Genomic DNA, 21493 nt, shown 5'->3' with positions numbered 1-21493 from the left:
TCCATAAGAATGGATTACAGCCCTGGACCTGTAGAGCATCCTGTGGCTAACACCACATTGCACAGAGCGCCGAGGGGAACGCCCATGCAGGGTTCAGTGGTTGAAGCAACATTACAGGGGTCCGAGTAAGGTTCCCAATGTTTTGCTGAGGCTGCACCAATTTGGATACTGTATTAAAAAGGTAGTGAAGTTGATTGAAGAATCCCAAGATAAAATAATAATTAGTTAAGCAAAGCGTTATTTTCTTTGTAAGAGGCAAGAGGTCCATCAACTTAGGACACTAGCAAAAAACGGAAGACTTACAGAGCAGGGTACAGTTACAGGTGGGGGGGGGGGGGGGGGGCATGTCCTCAAAAACATGCCAGAGTCCTGTCATCTAAAAAGGTACCAGGCTATAACTCAGGGGCTATGAATACTCAGGCTGTGTCCTGTACTGTAATATTATGATAAAGTAAATCAGTCCTAGGATATTATTCATTATATCTGTGAAGTCTTGAAAGCCTGTGTTCCTGCAGACAAACAACAAATACAATTTAAATTTCGATTTATTTACCAGTGCAGTTTGAGATGAAATATTTGCGTTCTTAATCGCGTGTATCCTCTGTTTCCACTGGGTGGCTAGTTGCTGCACTGAATTCACCTACCAAGAAAAGAAAAGATAAAGGCTTTGCAAATACCAATGTACACTAAAATAGCTACAACAAAGACAAGGACACCCTCATATTCATACAATAGAAAGGTATCTGAAAAGAAGCTCCCTTAGTGAAACCTTTTAAAAGTATTAGGAAAAAGATAACAATAATTAGATTGTCTGTAGTAGAAAAACTCTGGATAACATAGGAAAAGATTAGACCCTCCACTGTAATTTTCACTGCTCTTTGAGCCTTTTAGATTTTCCCTCACTTAAGCAGCCCATAGATTACAGTTTTTTTTTGTTCAACCAGCAGTTTGAAAAAAAAAAAAAAAGACTCAATTTCCCCAACCACATACTCAATGTGTATGGGGAATCCTCCTCACTGAGTTATCGTATTCTGACAGTGGGCAGATTTTCCAAAGAATCAAAGATTTTTTATAAGTACAATGAAGCGTGTTTTTTTTAAGCTTTTAGCCACACCCATTTTTCCACGCTACGCGCCACAGTTTACTTCCTCTCTCAAGTGTCCCTCATTCTGAAGTTCAAAAGTTGGGAAGTATGGAGCTATAGTATGCAGTTTGCACACCAGTGCTGAATAAAGAGCGGTAGCTGCCAGAGTTAACTTTGCAAGTTACCCAGCAGGACCACCTAGCAACCAAGCACCTGCTGGGTAACTTGGAAAGTTAACACTGGCAACTCCAGCTGTCTATTCAGCGCTGGTGTTTCTCTCCCCAGTTATGCCGCTTTCCTGCTCCACTCTCCTGTGACTCCCCCTCTGCATGTATGAATCAAGTAGGAAGGGGCCTGTGTAATGCAAAAGGGGTCCAGTCCAGAGGTATGTGGGGGGGGGGGTGCTATGTAATGCAAAAGAGGTACAGAGGTGGGGGGGGGGGCTGTGTAATGTAAAGGGATCCAGGGGTGTGGGAGGGGGTTGTGCAATGTAAAGGGTTGCAGAGGTGTGGGGGGCTATGTAATGCAAAAGGGGTCCAGAAGGTGTGGGGGAGGGCGCTGTGTAATGTAAAGGGGTCCAGAGGTGTGGAGGGACCCTGAAATGTAAAGGGGTCCAGAGGAGACACCCCATCACCTTTAATCCAGTGCCGGGCAAAGCTCCCTGGCGCTGATCTTCACGCCCCTCTCTGATGTTGGAAGGGGGCGTCCTAGGATTAAATTTACCTTCCGGCTGACGCCCCTGGTCTTTTTCCTACCTAGCAACACCCCTGCCCGACACGTGCCGGAAATGTAACCTTTTTTGAAACGGTTAGATCAATGGGCTTATTTCTGATTTGAGTAAGGTAATCCCTTCTCACTTCTTTTTTTTTTTTGCTGCGTGTCCTTGTTGCAGATTTACCCTCACTCTGGTGAAAGCGTTGTCACATGAACAGTAATTGAGGAAAGTATCTCTGACAGCATCCCAGAAAGCAGTTAAAAGTCATAAGGAATTATAATCCTCATCCACTCTCTTCAAAATTACACAAAAAATCGTTTTGGCTTGAGTTTAAATGGCTAACCAGTCAAAACACAAAACAAAGCATTCAGATTTTGGGCTGATGTCAGTAAATTCAACCCAGTGTGTGATATCTGAATGCTCGGCTCAGCCCACCTACTACAGCTGTTATAAAGGTTTCACTATAGGGAAGTTTATTTTATTTTAGGTTACAGAGGTTGCAGGTCAGAGAACATTTGTGTTATATTGTAACTAGGGATGCACTGATACCAATTTTTTTTTCTTTGTTACAGAGAGTACAGATACTTTTTTAAGTACTCGCCGATACCAATTACCGATACCTACCGGCAACTGTTCTGTTTACACTAAAGCTGTCAGCAATCGTACAAAGCACTGAAAAGTTTTTTTACAAATTACATTTTTTTTTTTTTAAATTGTGCTTTTTTTCAATGTGAAACGTGTAAATATATTTTAAAGGTGTAAAAATATTAACGAACAAAGCAAAGAAAAAAAAAAAGTTTTAAATTACACTGAACAAAATTATAAAAATGCAACACTTGTTCTTGCCTCCATTTTTCATGAGCTGAACTCAAAGATCTAAGACTTTTTCTATGCACACAAAAGGCCTATTTCTCTCAAATATTGTTCACAAATCTGTCTAAATCTGTGTAAGGGCTCTTTCACACGGTCCGCCTCCGTAGGCGGATCCGTGTTGCTCAGCGGGGATCGATCCGCGATCCCCGCTGAGCCGGGCGGATGACAGCTCCGTCTCCGCTTGCAGAGCGGAGAGGGAGGTGTCTCAGCCCCCGCTGCCCTCTATGGGGGATCGGATGAGAGCGGACCGCTTGTCCGCTCTCATCAGATCTGATCCGATTACTGAACGGATGGAAAAATAGGGTTTCCATCCGTCCAGATTTCAAGCACAGGATCGGATGCGGATGGCAGCGGGTGTCAGCGGAGGTGTCTCCGCTGACACCCACTGCCCCATAGAGCTGCATGGAGGATCCGATCAGATCCGCCTAAAAAACTGACAGGCGGATCTGATCGGATCGCCCGTGTGAAAGAGCCCTTAGTGAGCACTTCTCCTTTGCCGAGATAATACATTCACATCACAGGTGTGGCATATCAAGATGCTGATTAGACAGCATGATTATTGCACAGGTGTGCCTTAGGCTGGCTAAAAAAAAAAAAAGGCCCCTCTAAAATGTGCAGTTTTACTGTATTGGGGGGGTCTGAAAACCAGTCAGTATCTGGTGTGACTACCATTTGCCTCACGCATTGCAACACATTTACTTCGCATAGAGTTGATCAGTTTGTGGATTGTGGCCTGTGGAGTGTTGGTCCACTCCTCTTCAATGACTGTGCGAAGTTGCTGGACATTGGCAGGACCTGGAACACGCTGCCGTATACCCCAATCCAGAGCATCCCAAACATGCTCAATGGGTGACATGTCCGGTGACTATGCTGGCCATGCAAGAACTGGGATGTTTTCAGCTTCCAGGAATTGCGTACAGATCCTTGCAACATGGGGCCGTGCATTATTATGCTGCAACATGAGGTGATGGTTGTGGATGAATGGCACAACAATGGGCCTCAGGATATCGTCACAGTACTTCTGTGCATTCAAAATGCCATCAATAAAATGCACCTGTGTTCGCTGTCCATAACATACGCCTGCCCATACCATAACCCCATCGCCACCATGGGCCACTCGATCCATAGCGTTGACATCAGCAAATCACTCACCCACACAATGCCATACATACTGTCTGCCATCTGCCCTGTACAGTGAAAGCCGGGATTCATCCATGAAGAGAACACCTCTCCAAAAAGCCAGACGCCATCCAATGTGAGCATTTGACCACTCAAGTCGGTTACGATGGAGAACTGCAGTCAGGTCGAGACCCCGATGAGGACGACGTGCATGCAGATGAGATTCCCTGAGACGATTTCTAACAGTTTGTGCAGAAATTGTTTGGGTATGCATACCGACTGTTGCAGTAGCTGTCCGGGTTGCTGGTCTCAGACGATCTTGGAGGTGAAGATGCTGAATGTGGAGGTCCTGGGATGGTGTGGTTAAACGTAGTCTGCGGTTGTGAGGCCGGTTGAATGTACTGCCAAATTCTCTAAAAACGCCTTTGGAGACAGCCTTATGGTAGAGAAATGAACATTCAATTCACGGGCAACAGCTCTGGTGGACATTCCTGCAGTCAGCATGCCAATTGCACACTCCCTCAAAACTTGCGAAATCTGTGGCATTGTGCTGTGTGATAAAGCTGCACATTTTAGAGTTGCCTTTTATTGTGGGCAGCCTAAGGCACACCTGTGCAATAATCATGCTGTCTAATCAGCATCTTGATATGCCACACCTGTGAGGTGGATGGATTATCTCGGCAAAGGAGAAGTGCTCACTAACACAGATTTAGACTGATTTGTGAACAATTTTTGAGAGAAATAGGCCTTTTGTGTAAATAGAATAAGTCTTAGATCTTTGAGCTCAGCTAATGAAAAATGGAGGCAAAAACAAGTGTTGCGTTTATAATTTTGTTCAGTGTATTAATAGTTTATAAAATAGAAGTGAAAAATAAATCAGCAGGAAAATAATAGAGGAGAATAAGAAGTTAATTAAGGCTGATTAGAGTAATTTTAGGGTTAAGAAGGGGTTAAACATTTAATTAAAAAAATCAAAACAAAACTTTTTTTTCATACTTAACAGGTTGCTTTAAAGTGGTTCTAAATAAAGCCTTAAGGATTTGCACCTTAATGCAGTTTATGCATTAAAGTAAAAAAACCTTCTGTGCAGCAGCTGCCCCCAGACCACCTATTTTCCTTACCATCCGATCCAGCGATGTGCACAAGAGCACAAGAGCTCCTGCCACTGTCTCTCTCCTCATTGGACAGCGAAAGCGGCTTTTCTTGGGGGCACCCGATAAAGAGGAAGGGCCTGGAGCGCCAGTGAGAGACCCCAAAAGAAGAGGATCGGGCTGCTCTGTACAAAACCATTGCACAAAGCAGGTAAGTATAACATGTTTGGTATTTTTAACCACTTCCCCCAAATGGACGTTCCTGTATGTCCTTGGATTTAAGTGGTTATACCAGGGTGGTGGGTGCACCAACAGGCATCATATTCATTTCACCTGGCGATTCTTCTTAATGCAGAAGTGATCCGAGTATCTAATTAGGCACTCGATCACTTCAGCAGGTGGCAGAAGTATGCGGTCTTACTACAAGACAAAGCAAAATGCCTTGTATACTGCCTGGCCAGTTCGCACCAATGCATGTACTATTTGAAACCATGTGACGTATCAATACCACGATCTTACCACACACCAGCGGCTGCATTCACTGGTGTGAATAAGCCCTTAAAAGGGATATAAACAAAGATATTTATCTGTGCAAAATCAACCCTATTCTACCAAAATTAGGACATTTACATAGTTCTGCATATTTCCAGAATCCCGTGCTGTGTAACATTCCAGGCGCAATTCTTCTGGTGAAATATCTGCAAACCCTGTAACATACAAAATGCAAATAGTGTGAACATAAAAGATAAAAAAAACAAAAACAAAAAAAAAAAAAACACTATACACAATACTTCATTTAATTTTTTTTTTTTAAATACCAATGGAAAAACTAGATGGGTGAGCCCTTGTGACTGATTTGTAACATTGTTATAAAGGGCTCAACTTCCCTAACACAGGACTACAGTCAGGTCCATAAATAATGGCACATCGACAAAATTCTAATCTTTTTGGCTCTATACCCCACAATGGATTTGAAATGAAACAAACAAGGTGTGCTTTAACTGCAGACTTTCAGCTTTAATTTGAGGGTATTTACATCCAAATCAGGTGAACGGTGTAGGAATTACAACAGTTTGTATGTATGCCTCCCACTTTTTAAGGGACCAAAAGTAATAGGACAGATTAACAATCATAAATCAAACTTTCACTTTTTAATACTTGGTTGCAAATCCTTTGCAGTCAATTACAGCCTGAAGTCTGGAACGCATAGACATCACCAGACGCTGGGGTTTCATCCCTGGTGATGCTCTGCCAGGCCTCTACTGCAACTGTCTTCAGTTCCTGCTTGTTCTTGGGGCATTTTCCCTTCAGTTTTGTCTTCAGCAAGTGAAATGCATGCTCAATCGGATTCAGGTCAGGTAATTGACTTGGCCATTGCATAACATTCCACTTCTTTCCCTTAAAAAACTCTTTGGTTGCTTTCGCAGTATGCTTCGGGTCATTGTCCATCTGCACTGTGAAGCACCGTCCAATGAGTTCTGAAGCATTTGGCTGAATATGAGCAGATAATATTGCCTGAAACACTTCAGAATTCATCCTGCTGCTTTTGTCAGCAGTCACATCATCAATAAATACAAGAGAACCAGTTCCATTGGCAGCCATACATGCCCACGCCATGACACTACCACCACCATGCTTCACTGATGGTATGCTTTGGATCATGAGCAGTTCCTTTTTTCTTCTCCATACTCTTCTCTTCCCATCACTCTGGTACAAGTTGATCTTGGTCTCATCTGTCTATAGGATGTTGTTCCAGAACTGTGAAGGCTTTTTTAGATGTTGTTTGGCAAACTCTAATCTGGCCTTCCGGTTTTTGAGGCTCACCAATGATTTATATCTTGTGGTGAACCCTCTGTATTCACTCTGGTGAAGTCTTTTCTTGATTGTTGACTTTGACACACATACACCTACCTCCTGGAGAGTGTTCTTGATCTGGCCAACTATTGTGAAGGTTGTTTTCTTCACCAGGGAAAGAATTCTTTGGTGATCCACCACAGTTGTTTTCCGTGGTCTTCCGGGTCTTTTGGTGTTGCTAAGCTCACCGATGCGTTCTTTCTTTTTAAGGATGTTCCAAACAGTTGATTTGGCCACACCTGATGTTTTTGCCATCTCGCTGATGGGTTTGTTTTGTTTTTCAGCCTAATGATGGCTTGCTTCACTGATAGTGACAGCTCTTTGGATCTCATATTGAGAGTTGACAGCAACAGATTCCAAATGCAAATAGCACACTTTAAATTAACTCTGGACCTTTTATCTGCTCCTTGTAAATGGGATAATGAGGGAATAACACACACCTGGCCATGGAACAGCTGAACAGCCAATTGTCTCATTACCTTTGGTCCCTTAAAAAGTGGGAGGCACATATACAAACCGTTGTAATTCCTACACCGTTCACCTGATTTGGTTGTAAATACCCTCAAATTAAAGCACATCTTGTTAAATTTCAAATCCATTGTGGTGGTGTATAGAGCCAAAAAGATTAGAATTGTGTCAATGTCCCAATATATTTATGGACCTGACTGTATGTCTCACCTCCTTGAGCCTATTCCCACCCATCATTCTGCTGTCCAATGAACAAAACCTTATTGGCTACTGGGGCTAAGCTCCAAGTCAAGTCATTAGAAACAAAGTGAAAAAACAGTGGCACATAATCACCTTGGCCTTCGGTCATTCTGAATGACTAAAGGCCTAGGCCATGGAGAAAATGCATCGCTGGATGAATTACTTGTTCAAAGCTGGCATGTAAACAGTGCCTGTTGGTTATGCACAATTGTTTGAATGTCATTTCTGCGCAGTGGCAGTGCACATAGTCTATTAAACAACAGACGTGAATGTTAGCACGAACGTTTACATGCAAACAACAGAAAATATGGACTAAAAGGAGGACCTGACATTAATCCTGGTTCCTTTGGCTTATGCAGCTAAATGCAGCGAACCAAAATGGAGCAGTATGAATGGACCCATACCATACTTCTGTCTGCAGATCCGTATAAATTACAGAATGCAGTAACGTGTACACCTGTGTGCATGGGCCTTTAGAGGGCCCAATGGAATAGGCTGTCTGGAAGTTAAAATAGTAATGGTGTTTTAGATATCAGTTTAAGCATACCGTGAACAGTTCTTCTGGAAAGGGACTACCTAGTAAAACTCAAAATTAAATTTGCTTTATAAGGGAATAATCAATTTCTTACATCATAAAAAAAATTAAACTCAAGCATTATATAGTAGGAATACCTGTTACATTTCTTGTATCCTTGCTGACGCAATAAATAGAGAAAATCCATTGCCCAGAAGATTCCCAGGCGTCCAAGTCACGTTTTATATCCTCACTGTGTGAAGGAAAATGGCCAGAGTGATTATTTTACTGATTATTAACCCAATACTCCCTTGACAGTTAAAAGACACACGGTGCCACTACTACAGGATTTAAGTCTCTAGTCTATGCCATCACTAAAAAACGTCCTCATCACAGCTCAATCTAAAGTGATCTTGTGAATCAAACAAGCCTATTAGGCATAAAAAACAAACAAAAAACAAGCTCTTCAGAGCTATCTTAAAGCAATATTAAAGTCTTGTTTCCTTTATTTTGTGTGTAAAATATTAAACATGTTATACTTGCCTGCTCTGTGCAGTGATTTTGCACAGAGCAGCCCAGATCCTCCTCTTCTCAAGTCCCACGCCCGCGATCCTGGCTCCTCCCTCCGGCCAGGTGCTCCCACAGCAAGCAGCTTGTTGTGGGGGCACCTAAGCAGGCGCGCTCTGTGTGACCATTCACACACAGAGCCACAACTCAGCCCCGCCATCTCCGTCTGCTAATTGGCTCACTGTCTGACAAAAGGCAATCAGGAGTGCGAGTCCTCAGAGAGGCAAGGCTCTCGTGGACATTGCTGGATCCAGAGGGGGCTCAGGTAAGCATTGACACTGCCCTAACTGGACTGTTTTGTTTTTTTGATCTCATGCTTTAAAGGTGGAGGAGAGTGCTGGAGTCTTATAGACCCCAGATGTTTCCATAAAGAGGACCTGTCATGCTTTATTTCTATCACAAGGGATGTTTACATTTTTTTTGTGATAGAAGTAAAAATTAAAAAGGGACACAGTAAAACAAAAAAAAAAAAAAATCCTTTTCAATAAAACAAAAAAAAAAAAAAAAGTAAAGCGTTCCCATGTGCTCATGCATTTAAGGGTCGTGCACGCATATGTAAATGGTGTTTGCACCACACATGTAAGGAATCGCCGTAATCGTTATATCGAAACCAATAATTCTAGTGCCAAACTCCCTTTGTAACTCAATCTTTTTTAAAGCTTTGCCTAAGGATATTTTTAAGTTTTGTATAGATTGTTGCTATTCCAAGCTATTTTAAAGCGTGACATGTTAGGTATTTACTCGGTGTAACATCTTTTATAGTTTACCAAAACATTGGGAATATATATATACATATAAAAAAGTCCAATCTGCAGCACCTTATAGAGTGGATTTGTTTTTCTATACCATTGGAGTTGGGGTGATCTCTGTTGTCTGCTTTGCACCTTTGCAAGGATCTGTTTTTTTTGATGCGTGTGTGCTGCCCTTAACCAGCTTATACAAGAAAGAAAATATATATGTGTATATATATATATATATACATACACAGTGGGTACGGAAAGTATTCAGACCCCCTTAAATTTTTCACTCTTTGTTATATTGCAGCCATTTGCTAAAATCATTTAAGTTCATTCTTCTTCCTCATGAATGTACACATAGCACCCCATACTGACAGAAAAACACAGAATTGTTGACATTGTTGCAGATTTATTGAAAAAGAAAAACTGAAATATCACATGGTCCTAAGTATTCAGACCCTTTGCTGTGACACTCATATACTTAACTCAGGTGCTTTCCATTTCTTCTGATCATCCTTGAGATGGTTCTACACCTTCATTTGAGTCCAGCTGTGTTTGATTATACTGATTGGACTTTATTAGGAAAGCCACACACCTGTCTATATAAGACCTTCCAGATCACAATGCATGTCAGAGCAAATGAGAATCATGAGGTCAAAGGAACTGCCTGAAGAGCTCAGAGACAGAACTGTGGCAAGGCACAGATCTGGCCAAGGTTACAAAAAGATTTATGCTGCACTCAAATGGAAGATGTTTGGGACGACCAGAACCCTTCCTAGAGCTGGCCGTCCAGCCAAACTGAGCCTTGGTGAGAGAGGTAAAGAAGAACCCAAAGATCACTGTGGCTGAGCTCCAGAGATGCAGTCAGGAGATGGGAGAAAGTTGTAGAAAGTCAACCATCACTGCAACCCTCCACCAGTCGGGGCTTTATGGCAGAGTGGCCCGACGAAAGCCTCTCCTCAGTGTAAGACACATGAAAGCCCGCATGGAGTTTGCTAAAAAAACACCTGAAGGACTCCAAGATGGTGAGAAATAAGATTCTCTGGTCTGATGAGACCAAAATAGAACTTTTTGGCCTTAATTCTAAGCGGTATGTGTGGAGAAAACCAGGCACTGCTCATAACCTGTCCAATACAGTCCCAACAGTGAAGCATGGTGGTGGCAGCATCATGCTGTAGGGGTGTTTTTCAGCTGCAGGGACAGGACGACTGGTTGCAATCGAGGGAAAGATGAATGCGGCCAAGTACAGGGATATCCTGGACAAAAACCTTCTCCAGAGTGCTCTGGACCTCAGACTGGGCCGAAGGTTTACCTTCCAACAAGACAATGACCCTAAGCACACAGCTAAAATAACGAAGGAGTGGCTTCACAACAACTCCGTGACTGTTCTTGAATGGCCCAGCCAGAGCCCTGACTTAAACCCAATTGAGCATCTCTGGAGAGACCTAAAAATGGCTGTCCACCAACGTTTACCATCCAACCTGACAGAACTGGAGAGGATCTGCAAGGAGGAATGGCAGAGGATCCCCAAATCCAGGTGTGAAAGACTTGTTGTATCTTTCCCAAAAAGACTCCTGGCTGTATTAGATCAAAAGGGGGCTTCTACTAAATACTGAGCAAAGGGTCTGAATACTTAGGACCATGTGATATTTCAGTTTTTCTTTTTTAATAAATCTGCAACAATGTCAACAATTCTGTGTTTTTCTGTCAGTATGGGGTGCTATGTGTACATTCATGAGGAAGAAGAATGAACTTAAATGATTTTAGCAAATGGCTGCAATATAACAAAGAGTGAAAAATTTAAGGGGGTCTGAATACTTTCCGTACCCACTGTGTGTGTGTGTGTGTGTGTGTGTGTGTGTGTGTGTGTGTAATATATATATATATATATATATATATACACACATATACACATACACATACACACACACACACACACACACACACACACAGATGTTGTGTTTTTTTTTGCAATAAAATTCATTAAAGTGTATTTTTTCCCAAAAAACTGCATTCAAAAACTGCACAAAAACCAATGTGAGATAAAAAAAATTGCAATGACCACCATTGTATTCTCTAGGGCCTGTGCTAAAAAATTTGGGGTTCAAAGTAACTTTCTAAAAAAAATAGATTTTTACATGTAAACAAAAAGTGTCAGAATAGACCTGGGTCTTCAAGTTAGTGAAGCATATAGGGAATATGTGTAAAACATCATAATTAACAGCAATCAATTAGTTTCTATATTGCTACGCTCAGGTCAGTAAATAGTGAAAAAGTACTGGTTGTAGTCTGCGGCTGATCAAAAACACGGCAGAGCCCATCTGAGGTTACTCACACTTAATCATTAAAGTGGTTGTTCATTCATTTTTGAAAAAAAATAAAAGTCAGCTGTTACAAAAACTGTAGCTACTGAGTTTTAATAATAGGATACTCACCTGACCTGTCCCAGGATCCAGTGATGTCCTCACCTGGCCGGTTTCTTCACAGTGCTTTGGTCCCTGGCGCTGGTATACTAAATATGGGCAGCCGGATGTGACTGCTTGCGGCTTCACAGCTAGCTGCTCACTGCGCATATGCGAGCTGTGCTGCGCTTTCTATATGGTCCAGCAGCTTTCTGGGACCTGTGACGTGTCCCAGAAGGCTGTGGGGGAATGAGGGGGGAGCTCAGATTGCCATAGCATTCTTACCAGAAGTGAGGGAGCAGGTATCTGTCAAAATCACCCTCCAAAAAATAAAGTACCAAATGTGAAGGGGGAGGGGAGAGCAGAACTTCCCCTTTTGTATGAAGTTCCACGTTACCCCCCTTCATGACCAGGCCGCTTTTTGCGAAACGGCACCACATTACTTTAACTGAGAAGTGCGCGGTCGCGCAATGTTGTACCCCAAAAAAAATGTATGTCCTTTTTTCCCCCCAGAAATAGAGCTTTCTTTTGGTGGTATTTGATCACCTCTGCAGTTTTTATTTTTTGCGCTTTGAACAAAAAAAAAACAAAAAAAAACAAAAACGATAATTTTGAAAAAAAAAAAAACGTTTTTTACTTTCTGTTATAAAACATATCCAAAAAAAAAAAATCTAATTCTTCACCAATTTAGGCCAATTTGTATTCTACTACATATATTTGGTAAAAAAAATCCCAATAAGCGTATATTGATTGGTTTGCGCAAAAGTATATGTATATATATAGTGTCTACCAGTAATGGCAGTGATCAGCGACTTATAGCGGGACTGCGATATTGCGGCAGACAAATCGGACACCTAACTGACACTTTTGACACTATTTGGGGACCAGTGACACTAATACAGTGATCCGTTCTGAATATTATGCAGGTCATTGTTCTAATGACACTGGCTGGGAAGGGGTTATCACCAGGGGTGATCAAAGACTTTAAATGTGTTCCTAGGGTGTGCTTCCTATCTGTGGGGGGGCTTGTACTGTGGGAAGGCAGAGATCTGTGTCCCTGCTTAGCAGGAACATAGCCTTCGCTTGCCACAAAACGGCGATTTGCATTGTTTACATAGAGCTGCTGATTGGCTCCCTCCCGCTGTGTCCAATCAAAGTGGGAGCGGGTCGCCAGCAGCGCGCCCCAGACCCGGAAGTGCAGAATCACGCATAGGTATGTGATTCTGCCCAGAGGGGCTGCTCTGCCACAGTAAATGTACGTGGGGTGGTCAGCATCTGGTTAAGGGGACACTAAACTATGGTTTAGTATCCTCCTCCAAATTCCTTTAAATCACATCTGTGATCTGATTTTCTGGGGTGGCTACACTTGTTCTTCATGGTACCACTGTATGTAGAAATGTGGCCATCCTCTCTTGCCCCTCCGAGATGGACTAGGGAGTATGGGATTTCTAGTGTGCATAGAAAAGGGCACCTGTCGGCACCTAGCATGCACTACTTTTTCCAAACAAATGGAAGCAAAGGGGAAAAGGAGAGGTTTGGGATCTTTTAGAGGACATTACAAGGAGGCAGAAAAACGCAGTAGGAAATTATTTCATGAAAAACAGAGTACAAGGAGTGGATATGTGGAGAATAAGGAAATCATTTGGTGTAACTTCAATAAGTAGATTTCTTCTGCTGAAGCATTACAATACAGGTCACCCTGCTGTAACCATTAGGCTTCTTTCACACGGCCGCTCCGCTACTTTAGTCCGCTGCGGGACTTTTTTTTTTTTTTCCACGGAGCGGATAACATTTCTGTCATCCGCTCCATGTGCCCGCATATCATCCCATCCGTTTGCGGATGATATGCGGACATAATGTAAGTCTATGGGCATTGCGGATGTCAGCGGATGACACCGCTGACATCCGATTTTCCTTCCTTTCCGTTTTTTGAACGGAGGAAAAATAGGGTCCTGTTCCGTTCCAAAAAACGGAACAGAACTGAAAGGAGGAAAATCGGATGTCAGCGGATGGTATTCCGCTGACATCCGCAGTGCCATTCACTTACATTATGTCCGCAAATCATCCGCAAAAAAATAGTATGATTTGCGGACACACGGAGCGGCCGTGTGAAAGAGCCCTTAGCAAAAAAAAAAAAATACATAAACACTAACAACAAAGAATAAACAATGAAGTTACTCACAAGAGGCTTCCATCTTTGTCTGATTGGGCGTCTTTGGAATGATCCTGGGAGGAGAGAGTAGAAAAGCGATTTTGGGCAGAGTAGGATGCTGCAGAGGAGCCGGAATTGTAATTTCTGCTTCTATTATCCTGGGAATCAGAATGTGGTGCATATGATGTCTGGCTGGTATCTCTGGACCACGTCGTAGACTTGGAAAAATTAGAAGGCTGTACATATCTCTGGTTGGATGATGTCCATGTTCTGGAACCAGCTTTGGAAAAAAAAAAAAAAAAGAGAAAATTTAATATATTATATTATATTATATATATATATATATATATATATATATATATATATATATATATATACACACACACAGTATATGACACTTCGCTCTTACGTGTAAAAATCAACTCTTTTTTGCTAGAACCCCCAAATATTACATTTTTTTTTTTTTTTTTTAGCCCAGACCCTATAGAATAAAATGGTGTATGTTGCAATTTATTTCACACAATATTTGCGCAGCGATTTTTTCAAACGCAATTTTTTTGGGGAAAAAAAAACAAAACAGTAAAGATAGCCCAATTTTTTTGTATAATGTAAAAGATGATGTTACGTAAATAAATAACCCAACATGTCATTCTTTAAAATTGCGTTTGCCCGTGGAATGGCGGCAAACTACGGTGCTTAAAATTCTTCATAGGCGACGCTTTAAACGCCTTTAAAGATTACCATTTTAGAGTTGTACAGGAGGTCTGGCGCTAGAATTATTGCTCTCGCTCTGACGTTCACGACAATACTGCACGTGTGGTGCAATCACTGTTTACATATGACTGCGGGAGTAACGTATGCGTTCGCATTTGCATGTAAGCACGGTGGGATGCGGGCACTTACATTTTTTTTTTTTTTTTTACACGGTTTTATTTTTTTGTAATAACTTTATTGCTATTACAAGGCATGAACAACATCCCTTGTGATAGCATGGGTCCTGACAGGTCCTCTTTATGGAGAGATTGGTCTAATAAACCCCAAATCTCTCCTCTGGCCCCCCATGCAGCCGATCAGAACAAGATCGGTCCGATCGGCTGCTTCTCTGGTGGACAGGTAAACAAGGGAGCGGAACCGGAAGTGACAAATACTCGTCGCTCCTGGTTTCCAGGGTTACGGAGAGGGGAATGGTGTCAGTTCCTCTCTCTGTAACAGGCAGCAATCGCCGCAATGCTCCTGGCCTCTGCAATGGGACCGGAGAGACCAGGAGAGGTGGCGGTGACCGCAGGAAGGGAGTGGGGCCCCCTTCCACCACCTGCAGAAATGGCCAATTAGCAACTAAGATCACTTCCGCCTGAAACTGAATCGCCGGCTGCAAAGAATGATACTGGGATGATGCCTGTAGGCGCAGGCATCATCCTGGTATTACCACTAAACCCCAAGGACGTACGGCTACATCCATTTGGGGTAAGTGGTTAAACCTGTGCCTGTGGCAAAAACTAGGATTTGTGTGCAAAGCATGCAGGGAGTTCCTTCATAGCCATACAGAATTACAAAACCACATGCATGCGCATCCTTGCTAGTATTCAGAGCCAAAAACAAGGGAGATTTTCACCGTCCCCAACCTAAACAGTGTGCCCAAGAAACATAAAGCATCCCCTAACACTAAGTATCCCTGCTGCCTTGTTGCAAAAATTAAAAACGTGGATATCTATAAAAAAAAAAAAAGAAAATACCCAAGAGTAGAGCTGCACGATTAGTTGTTCAAAAATTGCAATCTCGATTCAACCCCCCTCACGATCTTAATCCAGCATTTCCACAATTCATTGCAGAGCCATTGTCTGCTCAGAGCTGTCCAAAAAATAAATAAATAAATAGCAGCCCGCAAATGTTTATCAACATTGCTCAGCGCTGAGAGATAAATAGAAACATTGTATCATTTGGTTCTTTTGGATCAAGGGATGAATTCGGATCTGTAACTGAGGTCAGTTTAACCCCTTAAAGACTTAGAGCCTGTTCACATCTTAGCGTCAAATCATGGCAAATTGTGGGACACCTGTGCAATCCTTGTCACTTCCTATGGCACCCGAAAATCGGTGCAATTTTGCTGCAATTGTCACCCGACGAATCGCGGTAAAATTGCGCAAGCAGAATCGCGGGACACCTTTCGCCCAAAAGAAGTTCTTGTGTTTTTTAGGAGTGTTTTCCCTCACTTTGGAGATATTTCTTCTCACATCCTGTTGCATCTACAGGACAGACAGGTAAGGCTTCATTCATACTTGTGCGGCTCCAAAATCACACGATTTCCAATGCAACTTTGATATTGCTTTACACTTTACAAGTCGCATCGAAGTAGTGCAGAAACCTTTTCAAAGTCGCTGCAATTTTAAGTCGCATGACAAGTCGCTTTAGCATGAACAGAACCTAAATCTCCAACAAGAGGCGTAAATGGAAAAAAAGGTGGTTATAACCAATCCCTAGTCTATCCAAAATTACAATAAAGTTTAAATCCCAGTCTGAGCGACCTATAAATGGAGAATAAGAACACCTGTTCCTGCGGGTGAGAAGACTCCTTCAATGAACCCTTCCTTTCTTTACATTCACTCAGCCCTCTTCCCATCTACTCCTCAAATAACTTTAATCCATCCTCAAATGTATGCATGCACCTTTCTCTCTGTTTTCACAAAGTGCACTTTCTCTGAGCCCATTTCTGTACTTCCACTACCTTAAATTAAGATGAAAGTCAAATAATGGTCAGTTGCTACATCCTATTAAAGTGGTTCTAAAGGCTGAAGTTTTTTTACCTTAATGCATTCTCTGCATTAAAGTAAAAAAACCTCCGTGCTGCTCCCAGCCCCCCTAATACTTACCTGAGCCTGATCTCGATCCAGCGATGTGCATGAGAGCAGTGGCTGTCTCCCTCCTCACTGGGCAGACTGATAGGAGCAGGAGCTGTTCTCGCAGCTGTCAATCAAATCCTGTGAGGCGGCAGTGGGGCTCTGGAGCCCCTATAGGAAGTGGCTTCCTACGGGGTCACTAGCTGTACAGCAGGAGCACCAGCAGGGGATCTGGGCTGCTCTGTAAAAAAACATTACACAGAGCAGGTAAGTTGATATATTAAAAAAAAAAAAAAAAAAAACATCCTTTAGAATCGCTTTAAATGCTACATTCAAAATGAGACTGTTTGGGGATACAACATCTGCGTTGGCATTCATCATCACTGGCTGTATTTGTTTCTCCAAGGCCTCATTCACATGGTTGTAATACAGTGTACACCCATGGAGGGCTGTGTACCTGCATACAGTAGGCGTTCCACGCATCCCTGTGCAGGCAGTCCCATTATTGTCACTTGAGATGCAGCCGCTGAATGGACAACCACCGGTCCCAAATTGACAGCACTGTCTGCATTAAGAGCCTCGCACCCTCACGGCTGTCAAACTGGGAGCAAGGGTTGTGTTTGTGCAGCTGTTGTATCCCAATTGACAATAATGGGACTGTCTGCCTGTGTATTCCAGTGCTGGCAAACACCGCCCTCACATGGTTCTGAACTGTACTACACTTGTGTTAACGAGGCCCAGGGCTGTGGGGGGAAATTCATGAAGTTGAGCAGCATTCTGCTCCCCCCTAAAGTGGAACTAAACCCTTCCATCTTTTTTTAGGCAAGAAAGCTGCCATCTTATGCTGGCCATACACTATACGAAAAATTGGCAGAAATTCGGTCATTTGGACAGTTTGATAGTTTTTCGCCCAGTTAATGGGCACAAATCGGTAATCAGTTTTGGCGTTTTTGAGCCAAAAAAAACAAAGGACAAGTTTGGAAATTTTCTGCTGAATGAACGATTGGTTGAAAGGTTAATGTGTTTCTGGTCCAAACTGTTTGTACTAGGTAAATGTGAAAAAAACAAGCAATAAATGGATTCATTTACGTCCATTAAACGATCGGTCATTACATGATGGCACTATTTTTAGTCTTACACCCGAGTGTTCATTTTTCAAAAATGAGTTTGAACGATTTTTCGTATAGTGTATGGCCAGCATTAAGCCCCGTACACACGTACTGATCGTCGGCCGAATGATCGGCCGTCTTTTGTCCAGGGCTGTCGACTGCAGAAGTGATGTCATGTGATGGTTAACTTTCCTTGTCTTTTTTCTTTTCTGAGCATGCCCAGTCTTGCTAATCTGCTGTCTGTCGGCCGAATTCTGTACTGACTGGCGAACAATCGGCCGTTCTGGTGTTGGCCAACAAAAATTTTAATGCCTGCAGGACAGATTCTGTTCGACTGAAAATGCGCTGTCGGAAGCATCATACTAACAAGCCTACAATCGGCCGATCGGTCGTCGGCCGAATATTTACAGCCGACAATCGGTACGTGTGTACGGGGCTTTAGACTCCGTTTGATCTGCAACTGCCACATGTGGTCAGTTATGACGCCAGCCATTTGTTGGTTTGACAGTCTGGTTGAGAGTTTACGCAAATGTGACAGTTCGCAATCCTGACACGCGTCAGGTACAGTGCCTTGCAAAAGTATTCACCCCCTTGGTATTTTTCGTGTTTTGTTGCCTCACAACCGGGAAATAACATGGATTGTTTGAGGATTTGCATCATTTACAGAACATGCCCACAACTTTAAAATGTTTTTTTTTTTTTTTTTTTTTTTTATTGTGACGCAAACAAATAAGACAAAATAACAGAAAAAGTCAATGTGCATAACTATTCACCCCCCTAAAGTCAATACTTTTGTAGAGCCACCTTTTGCGGCAATCACAGCTCCAAGTTGCTTTGGATAAGTCTCTATGAGCTTGCCACATCTTACCATTGGGATTTTTTCCCATTCCTCCTTGCAAACTGCTCCAGCTCCTTCAAGTTGGAGGGTTTGCGCTTGTGAACAGCAATCTTTAAGTCTGACCACAGATTTTCTTTTGGATTGAAGTCTGGGCTTTGACTAGGCAATTCAAACACATTTACATGTTTCTCCTTAAACCACTCAAGTGTTGCTTTAGCAGTGTGTTTGGGGTCATTGTCCTGCTGGAAGGTGAACCTCCGTCCTAGCCTCAAATCACGCACAGAGTGGTACAGGTTTTGCTCAAGAATATCCCTGAATTTAGCACCATCCATCTTTCCCTCAACTCTGACCTGTTTCACAGTCCCGAGTGCTGAAAAACATCCCCGCAGCATGATGCTGTCACCACCATGTTTCACTGTGGGGATGGTGTTCTTTGGGTGATGTGATGTGTTGGGTTTGCGCCAGACATAGCGTTTTCTTTGATGGACGAAAAGTTCAATTGTAGTCTCATCAGACCAGAGCACCTTCCTCCATACATTTTGGGAGTCTCCTACATGCCTTTTCGCAAACTCAAAAATGTGCCATTTTGTTTTTTGCTGAAAGTAATGGCTTTCTTCTGGCCACTCGGCCATAAAGCCCAACTCTATGGAGCGTACGGCTTATTGTCGTCCTATGTACAGATACTCCAGTCTCTGCTGTGGAACTCTGCAGCTCCTCCAGGGTTACCTTAGGTCTGTGCTGCCTCTCTGATTAATGCCCTCCTTGCCCGTTCCGTGAGTTTTGGTGGGCGGCCTTCTTGGCAGGTTTGCTGTTGTGCCATGTTCTTTCCATATGGTTATGATAGATTTGATGATGTTCCTGGGGATCATCAAATATTTGGATAGTTTTTTATAACCTAACCCTGACTTGTACTTTTCAACAACATTGTCCCTTACTTGTTTGGAGAGTTCCTTGGTCTTCATGGCAGTGTTTGGTTAGTGGTGCTTCTTGGTTAGGTGTTGCAGCCTCTGGGGCCTTTCAAAAATGGTGTGTCTATGTAATGACAGATCATGTGACACTTAGATTGCACACAGGGGGACATCATTTCACTAATGATGTGACTTCTGAAGGTAATTGGTTGCACCAGAGCTTTTTATGGGCTTCATAACAAAGGGGTTGAATACATACGCACATGCAAATTTTCTGTTTTCTATTTTTTAAAAATAGTTTCATGTATATATTTTTCTCATTTCACTTCACCAACTTAGACTATTGTGTTCTGATCCATCACATAAAATTCAGATTTACAAAACATTGAACATAAGGCTGTAATGTAACAAAATAGGTAAAAAGTCAAGGGGGTGAATACTTTTGCAAGACACTGTATGTAAATGTTTTTGAAACTGTTAAATTGATGGACATAACTAAAGGCAAAACTTTTTTTTGTCTTGTATAGAGTATAGAGATTAGAACATCAGCTAGTTTTTAGGGCTGTCTGTGCCCCCATTAAAGCGGAGTTCCAGCCATTTAACTCACCTGTCCAACGGTCCAGCGATGCGGCCACCCGAAGCCTCAATCCTCTCCCTTGGCACCACTGCTGTGGGCACCCGGCTGTGACAGTTTGCGGCTTCACAGCCGGGTAACCACTGCGCATGCGCGAGTCGCGCTGCGCGTCTTGATTGGCCGGCAATCTTCTGGGACCTCTGACATGTCCCAGAAGATTGCAGAGAGGGAGGGGGGAGAGGAGAACTTCCGTTCAGGGCGCCGCGCCGCTCCGAGCGGAAGTGGGAGCGGGTACCTGTCAAAACTAGGTACCCGCTCCCCCCCCCCCCCAAAAAAATGACATGCCAAATGTGGCATGTCAGGGGGTTAGAATACCTAAAGCGGAAGTTCCATTTTTGGGTGGAACTCCGCTTTAAGGAGAGTCACCCCTCTCTATTTGTTAACTAACCATTCTCATTGAAAATTAAAGTAAATCCTGAATTTTGGGTTGTCCCAAGAAAAATAATAGAGGGGAAATCTTCCGATGGGGACACTAGCTCTGGTGACCTGGGGCCCCCCCAAGGAATTCCCTTAATTTGCAGGGATTTCTCACTTCCTGTTTGGCTATGGGACAGGAAATGGAGAGAAATCTCCAATAGGACACAGATGGCGAAAACATTTTTTCACAGGGGTTAGAACCCTCCCTTACTCTATCCAAAATGAAAAGAAAAAGTTTTGCCTATAGTTTTACTTTAGGCCTGGGTTTAAAAATATGCGTGCAGAAATCACACTGCGATTCAGGGATGAGATTGCGGGTGAATACCTTTGTGGTTTTAGGCTCAAAGTCGCAGGACATGCGAGATGCTATGTATCTCTATGGGAGCCGTTCCAACCGACACTACTGAAGTCGCTGCAACTTCAGAAAAGGTTCCTGCACTACTTAGATCTGACTTTGACACGGCTTCAATGCCAGAGAGTGTAAAAATCTTATCCAACTCCCTTCAAATCTGAATCGGACTCCAAAGATGCACTGAAAACCACACAACTTTGGAGTGGGCTAGTGTGAAGTGAGCCTTAATGAGAATTTTCTACTGATGCGATTTTCAGTCTGTCTTTCTGCACAAATCGCCCCCGCTGGCTTCCACGCACAGGTCAACCACCCCCCCCCCCCCCGCTGGCTTCCACGCGCAGGTCGCAGCCACTCCGACTTCCACGTGCAGGTCGCCCAACCCCCCCCCCCCGACTTCCACACGCAGGTCGCCGCCGCCCCCCCCCCCGACTTCCACACGCAGGTCACCCACCACAACCCCCCCCCCCGACTTCCACGCGCAGGTCACCCACCACAACCCCCCCCCCCCGACTTCCACGCGCAGGTCGCCCACCACAAGCCCCCCCCCGACTTCCACGCGCAGGTCGCCCGTGCCTCCCCCCCTGA

At 43.3% G+C, this 21493-nt stretch overlaps 1 protein-coding gene across 1 annotated transcript in view; it reads right to left on the bottom strand.

Moving 5' to 3' along the window:
- NUP42 (nucleoporin 42) overlaps positions 1-21493 on the bottom strand; it is a 33768-nt gene that overhangs the window by 11391 nt on the left and 884 nt on the right. Inside the window, exons 2-5 of the mRNA XM_082258058.1 lie at positions 13847-14096; positions 8117-8211; positions 5513-5589; positions 554-640 (exon numbers count right to left, since the gene is read on the bottom strand). Coding sequence (XP_082114184.1) covers positions 554-640; positions 5513-5589; positions 8117-8211; positions 13847-14096 — 509 coding nt within the window. The remainder of the gene's footprint in view (positions 1-553; positions 641-5512; positions 5590-8116; positions 8212-13846; positions 14097-21493) is intronic.

This window comes from Pelophylax lessonae (assembly GCF_965119305.1).
Source record: "Pelophylax lessonae genome assembly, chromosome: 5".
Classification (NCBI taxonomy): domain Eukaryota; kingdom Metazoa; phylum Chordata; class Amphibia; order Anura; family Ranidae; genus Pelophylax; species Pelophylax lessonae.
Note: the sequence above shows the minus strand (reverse complement) of the source record. Positions and strands in the feature narration are given on the sequence as shown.